The 7,773-nt window shown below is 38.3% G+C and overlaps 1 protein-coding gene across 1 annotated transcript in view; it reads left to right on the top strand.

Moving 5' to 3' along the window:
* The window catches only part of Saal1 (serum amyloid A like 1), a 30,556-nt gene extending 23,241 nt beyond the window's left edge, over positions 1-7,315 (top strand). The window contains exons 10-12 of the mRNA XM_004634921.2: positions 3,392-3,588; positions 5,046-5,138; positions 5,801-7,315. Of these exons, the coding sequence (XP_004634978.1) occupies positions 3,392-3,588; positions 5,046-5,138; positions 5,801-5,893 (383 nt within the window). The 3' untranslated portion in view covers positions 5,894-7,315. The remainder of the gene's footprint in view (positions 1-3,391; positions 3,589-5,045; positions 5,139-5,800) is intronic.
* The last annotated feature ends 458 nt before the right edge of the window (positions 7,316-7,773 follow it).

The raw sequence follows: 7,773 nt of genomic DNA, 5'->3' as shown, positions 1-7,773 counted from the left end.
ATGTAGCTATATATCTATCCTAACCATTTTGAATACACAGATGCAAAATGGTCATTCATTTGTATCCTCCTTTTTTGTTTAGTTCCATCATTTAAATATTATAGGTGTGTGAACTCAGCAAAATATTCCAAAATAGTCCAGTAGTCCATAATTGTATTGGGTCTTCTGCTTCACTGGCAATGTTAGAAGTTGTTGAGTCCCCTACAGCTAAACATAACACCATGGCTTTACTTCTTACACTTCGTTTTTATACTTTTCTGCTGGGTAGTTAAGACCAGGATAAAGCAAGACCTAGGTAGCAAGAATTGTCGCTTTTGTATCTGATAAGGTCAGTCAAATCCCCTCAGGCTTTATCTTGAGACACTGGTGCACCTCAGATTGTAGATCATTTGTCAGTGTCACCCATGTGGATGAGTCATGGCCATTGCTTGGCCAATTTGAAAAGAGCACATCTTAATTTATTTTTCGTCTCTTACCCATCCAGTCCCTCCCTGCTCTTTCCAACTCTTGGTTCCCTTCTCATTCCTGATATCACTTCTGCCTTTTCCTCTCTCCTTCAATTTTTTTCCCATCCCCTTTTTTTTTCTTACTTCCTCCCTTCATCTCTTGTTCCCTTTTCCATTTGAAAAAGATCTCCCTATTTCCTGTCGTCTTTTCTTTTGCTCTTTATTTATCCTCCCCTCCACAGTCATTGTAGAATCTGCATTTTTGTTACGTTGGATTTTATTGATACATTTTAGATGTCTTAGAGAGTTTGTACAGGTACATGATTTTGCTCTTTATTTGTATTTTAGGTCTCTCATATAAGGGAAACCATATGGTAGGACTCTTGAGGTGGAGTTTCTTGGGTCTTATAAGTAAAGCATGTCATTTGCAAATAATTCTTTGACTTTGTCCTTTCCTATAATGTATGTATCCCTTTTTTTTTTTTTTTTTCTTTGCTTGATCCCTGGGACTCATGTTTTTAGGAAAATGTTGAACAGGAGTGGTAATGGTTGACATTCCTGTCTTGTTCCTACTGCTAGAAGGAAAGCTTTCAGTTTTTCCCCATTTAATATGACTTTGGCTGTCACAGTTGGTATTTATCAGGTTAAGATCCTTCTATTTTTTTTTTTTTTCAGGAACTTTATTATAAATGAATGTTGGATTTTGTCAATGGCTTTTTTTCTGCATCTATTGAGTTTTTTCCTTTTTTTTTTGTAGACAGGGTCTTGCTAGGCAGTTCAGGCTGTCCTGCCTCAGCTCCCAAGTGCTGGGATTAGGGGTGTGTACCCCACATCCAGCTGCATCTGTGGAGATGTGGTCTCTGTTTATCTGATGGGTTACATTCATTGATTTGTGAATGTTGAACTATCTTTATTGAGGATGCATGCATAAAAAACTTGGTACATATAAACTGTAGAGTATTATTAGGCCATGAACTCAGTTGTCATTTGCAGGACAAGGGATGCAGCTGGGTACCATCATGTTAAGTGAAGTAAGTCAGACTCCTGCCATCTGGTCCCTTCTCCTGTCTAATCATAGTTTCTTTCTACTTTCATACCACTTTCTTTACCACATGTTTGCAGTATGTGGTGACTACATTTATGTTGGGGAGCAGGTACATGGAAAGAGCACATCTTAATTTGTTTTCTTCCAGAAAGACAAATATCCCTAGTATGCAAAACCTAAAAAGCTGCCAAGATTGGAATTGTCTTTTGTCGTGCTGCTTATGTCTTCTGTAGCTTTAGTTACTTTTCTTGACTTGAGATGATATAAAATGAGAGCAAAAATTAATATCACCCACTATAGTGTTTTTTTCCTATCATGTAGTCAGCTTAGAGAGTGTTGATGTCCTGTTATACTAAGTATATAATCTTCCTGTTGAAAGTCAGAGTTTCTATGTATGAGGAGCATATCTTTCTTGATGTTGTAAGACTGAGTATTCTTGACCACTGTTCTCCCCACATCACCCTGTAACTTTATGTACAGTTTTTGTTGTCGGGCGGAAAGTATACAGATGTTCCTTTAACTCAAGCCCTGATTGACTTCTTTGTGTACACTAAACCTTGAATAGGCGCTTTGCAGAGTTAGGGTGTGGCTGAGAAAGAGCAGAGAGGCTGGACTAGATCAGTGGTGGGCTCAGCATCGAGCTGGTGATAATACAGGAGAGCAGGGTGGGGTGGTGAGGGAGGGTAGTGGGAGGATGGATTATGACCAAAATATGCATTATGAAAATAAAACATAGTAAAAAAAAAAAATCAAATCAAAAGACATAGGGGATATAGCAAAGCAACCAGGCAGGGAGTTGGCCTGAAAAGGTGACCTTGAGTTAAGGAATAAAAGGTAAGATTTCCTTGGTTGCTAATTTGTTAAAAAATGTCATTTCCATGTAATACTATATAAATGATTTAAGTTTGGATAGGAAGTTAATTTTTTTAAACTGATATATTTGATTCAATGCTACAGAAATCTTTGTTTTTCCTTAGTGTTAGAATTTTTAAGCAGAAATGGTAAAAGTAGAATGAGTGGTCAACACTGAGATACCATTTAGTGTGTTCATACTCATTTTGAATTTGAATTTTTTAGTTTTTTTATAGGAGAATTAAAATGAATGTTCAGTCTTTTAAAAATCAGACTAAAATTTTGTTTTATCTAAGAAGGCATAATATTTAAAAGCTTTGTCTATGATATTTTTGATAGCTAAAGCTAAAATTAAGGGTCTTTCCTCACGGCGCCCTCAAGGCATGTGCAGGGCCCATGCTCGTCCCGTAACCCTGCGCTGCCCTCCTCTTGCTCCCTGTGTGTCAGCCCTTCCTGGTGTTCCCTTTGCCTGAGGTGTTTCCCTGGGACTTTTGTACTGTTGCTGTTTCTTGTCTTTTGGTTCTTAAGTCCTGGTTATCTCTTCAGATAGCCTCTCCTACTGAGCTCCTTGATTATATTTTCTTTTATAAAACTCACCAAAATAAAAAAAGTCTATTTTACTATTTGGAAGCACAATACAAAAATGTAATGCACTGTTCTAATGATCTTGCTTATCACTTTTTAAAATTTTATGTACTTGGTACAGGGTCTCACTATGCAGTTCAGACTCATAGTGACCCTCTTGTTTCAGCCTCCCCAGCACTGGGATTACAGGCGTGCATGACCACGCCCGGTTTGGGTGGCTTAGCACACCTTGGGCAGGGCCAGCACCACATGTGGTACTGGAGATTGAACCCGGGTCCTTGCACTTGCCTAGGCAGGTGCTTAGACCACTGAGCTATCTCTACTTGTGATAAGCCCCTTGCTTATCACTTTATTAATAGCGCCAAAATATAATATATAGTGTGAGTTTTTTTTAATGAATGGATGAATGAATGAATGAAAAACCAAACTTAACTGATTTTTATGCCTCTTCATTTATGTACAGTAGACCTTCCTTTAATTGACAGCCTAATTCGGGTGTTAGAAAATGTGGAACATTGTCAGAAAAAATCAGAAAACTCAACAGAGTCTAACACAGGAGAAGCTCAAAAGCCTGATTTAACCCAAGATGACTTCCACTTGAAAATCTTAAAGGATATTTCATGTGAATTTCTTTCTAATATTTTGCAAGCATTAACAAAGGTAGGAAAAGTGGTTTCTTTAACAAAAGAAAACATTGTTGCTTAATACTCTAAACTTTGTTAGTGCTACCTTTTTTTTTTTTTTTTTAATGCTGGGCCTTGTGCATTCTAGGCAAGCGATCTTCCATTAGCTACATCCCTAGCCCTGTGATTATTTTTTGAGTATATTAATTTGAGAAAATAAGAAAGTTTTATCATTAATTTCTAACTTTAAAAAAGCAAATGATATACTTTAGCATATTTATGTATGCATTTCTATATACTTGTTTTTTATATACTTGTAATCTAGTATACACTATGTGGTTTTCAAAGCCCTTTATAAGGTATGTTATATTTAATACTGGAAGTACTTATTTTAGATGAATTTACTGAATGCCAAATAATTTTCAAAATTTAAGACAAAAGGTTTCTAAAGAATATTCTTCCTGAATACATTCAGTGATTGTTAGCATATTCTTTCTATTCAGATACTTAGAAAAATATATTTATAACTATGATAAATATATTCATACTCACTGGTTTTCAAGAAGGATATTTCCTTTAAACAGTTTTTATTTTGCTGAATTGAGGTTTTTTGTTTGTTTGTTTTCCATATTTGCATTTTCCAGATTTGGGTTATTATTTTAGCAAGGCTTTTAGAAGTTAGAATTCTAGGTGTCACATTATAAATGAAACTGAAGCGCAAGGGCTGCAATATTGGCAAAATGCTATGGACATGCAAAAATAATTGTCCCTTATTTTATATTAATTTCAGCAGGTGATAAATCATGCTTTATTTTGATTTGCATTTTATGAAATGTAGCCGAAGGTTGGCAGAGAATAAGCCAGGGATATGTCATGACAACTCTTGCCTATAATATTTAGGATACTTGGATTTAATCTTGAGGAACTACTAAGTCTTTTTAAAGCATCAGATGAAGTGATCCGTTTAGAAAGATTACTCCAAAAGTGATAGGGATGACTGGTGAGCATTGGCGTTGCAGGCCAGGGGCCCAACCAGTGAGTGGGTCCTTAAGGTTGGTCAGCTGCAGGCCAGGGGCCCAACCAGTGAGTGGGTCCTTAAGGTTGGTCAGCTGCAAAGATAATCGGGAACGTGGTGAGAGCCTAAATGAGTGTGTGGAGAGAGGAGGGGTGGGGAGGGGACAGGTTCATCGGAGTAGAGCTGAATACTTGGAGGGAGGAGTCAGCTGCGGGAGGGAAGGAAGTGCTTGGCTGTGCCCAGTTTTTTGGTTTGTGTAGCAGAAACTAAGGTAGTGAGTCCTGTTCCCTAAAATAAAGACTGCTGTGGAAAATACTGCTGATTTACATAAGCCTGTTGATGGTGGGTTGAGTTTAGAACATTTCAAGTGCCTATCAGGTCAGTGATTATATATACACCAATTTATATGTATTTACCAGATACAGCTTTAGAAATACTCCTTTTTGGACATTAGATTTTTGTTTGTTTGTCTGTTTTAGGAGACTGTGGCTCAGGGATTAAAGGAGGGCCAGCTAAGCAAACAGAAATGTTCCTGTGCATTTCAAAACCTGCTTCCTTTCTATCACCCTGTGGTGAGTATGGGGACACTGTAGGGGCTGCATTTCATAGTAAAATGTTTTCAAGTAAGTACCTGATCTTTTGAAGTACTAGTGAAAAAAAGACAGCGTACTTCCTATGACTTAGTGCTCTGTTGGAAAGATTGCTGCTGTGTAATTCATAACACTGACCTGAGAGCAATTGGCAGAGGCAGAAGTTACCATGGAATCTGTGGTATCCCTTTTCTGAAGTAGACAAAATAGACGTGTTAAACAAAGGTAAGATTCTTAGGTCTACACCTAAGAATCTTACTTAGGTTTTTATGATTCTTCACATGACATCGTATTACTGTTATTGGATGCACCTTCAGAATAGGAACTTTTCAGGAAACTGTATTACAAAATGAAGGTGTGAGGGGATGGCAGAGGATGGCGACAACTCCAGTAGTGGGCCCTGAAGGGAGGCATCAGGACAGTAAGTAGGAGCTCCAGAGTGAGACAGAGTGGTTGGAGTAGTCGCTTCTTCACCCTGCGCAGAGCTGCGCAGGAGTCCTTATGCTGTTACCTGGGGTCTGTCCGTGGGGGTGTCTTGGGCCTGTTTAGAAACCACAGGAAGAGCATCTTTATGGTCAGCAGTCAGTATCTCGGATCACCTTTGCCTTCACTCTGTTCATCTGATTCTTTTGTTTGACTTGGAGGTGGAAGACTTTATTAAACTCCTGCACGAAGTGGACCAGGCCTTCGCTGGTGACCTGGAGGAAAGCTTCCCGAGTTTGAAGGCTCAGACTTAACAACTGAGGTGGAATTTCTTCTGCCCAAGAAATAAACTGCTTTTTTAGAAGTTGAAATCAGCGTATAGGAAATATTATCGAAAACTCATACTCGATGGTAATTGCCTAAGGTTCCCCTCCCTGGCTTATCTTACTTTGTCCCTTAAATCAGGAGTGTCACCAGTATCATCTCTCCCCACTCCTTTATGTTGGTCACGTGTCACTCCTCTTTACTTGAAAGCAAATATTCAAGTTTATGCTGAGATTTTTTTTAGACTATTGAGGAGTTGGTGAGCATTTTCTTGAGAACTTTTAATTTGGTGGTTATATTTCTTTTTTGAGACAAAGTCTTGCTATGTAGCCAGACTGACCTGGAACTCACTATGTAATTCAGCTGGCCTCAAACTCCTGTTCTTATTTGTATCTACTCCAAGCACCTTTAGTGGTGGTAGCAGAAAATCCTGCTATGGTAGATGATTACTATAGAACTTACTGTAGTACTTAGCAGTAGTAAAAAATCCCTGCTAGAGCAGTTTGATCTGATAGTGTTTATACATTTTATATATAAGTCCAGAGGGGGGCAGGCCAGACCTTAGAAGTGGACAAGGGACCCTGTCTCCTCTCCCTTTTCTCCTCTCACCTTATGTTCATATTCATTGTTTTGTGGTCAAGGGGGCTGCCTTTTATCTACGTTCAGGAAGGCAAAGGGCAAAGGGGCTTGTTTTCTGCCAGGACTTAGCCTTCTTTATGGGAAAGGACAGCCTTCCTTGGTTTTCTGTGCCCCACGGCTTCCCTAGTTGGAAGGATTTAAAATCTCATTGTCTTTTCTAGCCTCCGAAGCAGGGAAATGCATGGAAGAAGGAGGCGTAAATGGCTTTCGATTACCAGTTCGTGGTATTACCACAGCCTGCTGATACGTTTTAGCCATCTTATGGGTGTAATTTTTGTTACTTCCTTGCCAGGTTATTAGTAACAGTGCACAAGCAGTTACTACTCTTCATTCACCTTTGTTACTTTTCAAGTGTTTTCTGTGTTGTAGCTGTGAAGGAAGAGATAATGACATTTGTGTGAAAAAGGGCATTAGTGAAATTCTCCATTTTTGGCATAATTCTGGTGGTTGAATTACAGAAAATGATTTGCTTGAGCAAATTGAGATTTTTAACATAGTGCTTTGTCCTCCTTTTTAGTGCTTTCTAATGAAATATAATCAGATAACCAGGTACACCTATGAAAGCATCTAGTTTACATTATTTAATATATTAAAAGTGGAATTTTTGATAGATTGAAAGAAAATATAAGTTGCAAAAAACAAAGCCAGCTTTGTAAACCCATCCAAATTATTTCAGACACTTTGAATTTAAAAAGCAAATGCCCTAAATTTGAATTTCTGGATTCAAGCTCCCAGGTTGAATTACATTTTTTGGAGTTTAAGAAGACATGTTCTCTGTCCTTTTTTTTTTTTTTTTTTCTTTCAGTACTGCAGTTTGAACCCTGGGTCTTAACACACTGAGCTACATGGACAGCCCTTTTTATTCTTTATATTGAGACAGGGTATTGCTAAGTAGTCCAGGATGCACTGGAATTTGTGATCCTCTTGCTTCGGCCTTTCCAGAGTGTTGGGATTATAAATGTGGTCTTTGCCACACTTAGCTTCTTTGTCTTTTCAAAAGATATTTTGTCTTGCTACAGGTAGTAATGCATTCCTATAGTCCCAAGACTAAGCAAGAGAACCACAAGTTCAAGGCCAGCCTGGGGACAATTTCGTGAGACCCTGTCCCCAAAGTGGGTGTAGGTATAGTTCAGTGTTTCTTGGGTTCAATCCCAGTATCCAAAAAAAAAAAAAAGGCATTTCTTCTTTGCAGCACACACTATTACTAAACTCCTCTTTTCTTGACTAGTCC

The sequence above is a fragment of the Octodon degus genome, unplaced genomic scaffold (genome assembly GCF_000260255.1).
Source record: "Octodon degus isolate 3935 unplaced genomic scaffold, OctDeg1.0 scaffold00067, whole genome shotgun sequence".
NCBI classification, from domain to species: domain Eukaryota; kingdom Metazoa; phylum Chordata; class Mammalia; order Rodentia; family Octodontidae; genus Octodon; species Octodon degus.
The sequence above is the reverse complement of the archived record's forward strand: the minus strand, read 5'-3'. Positions and strand labels throughout refer to the sequence as shown.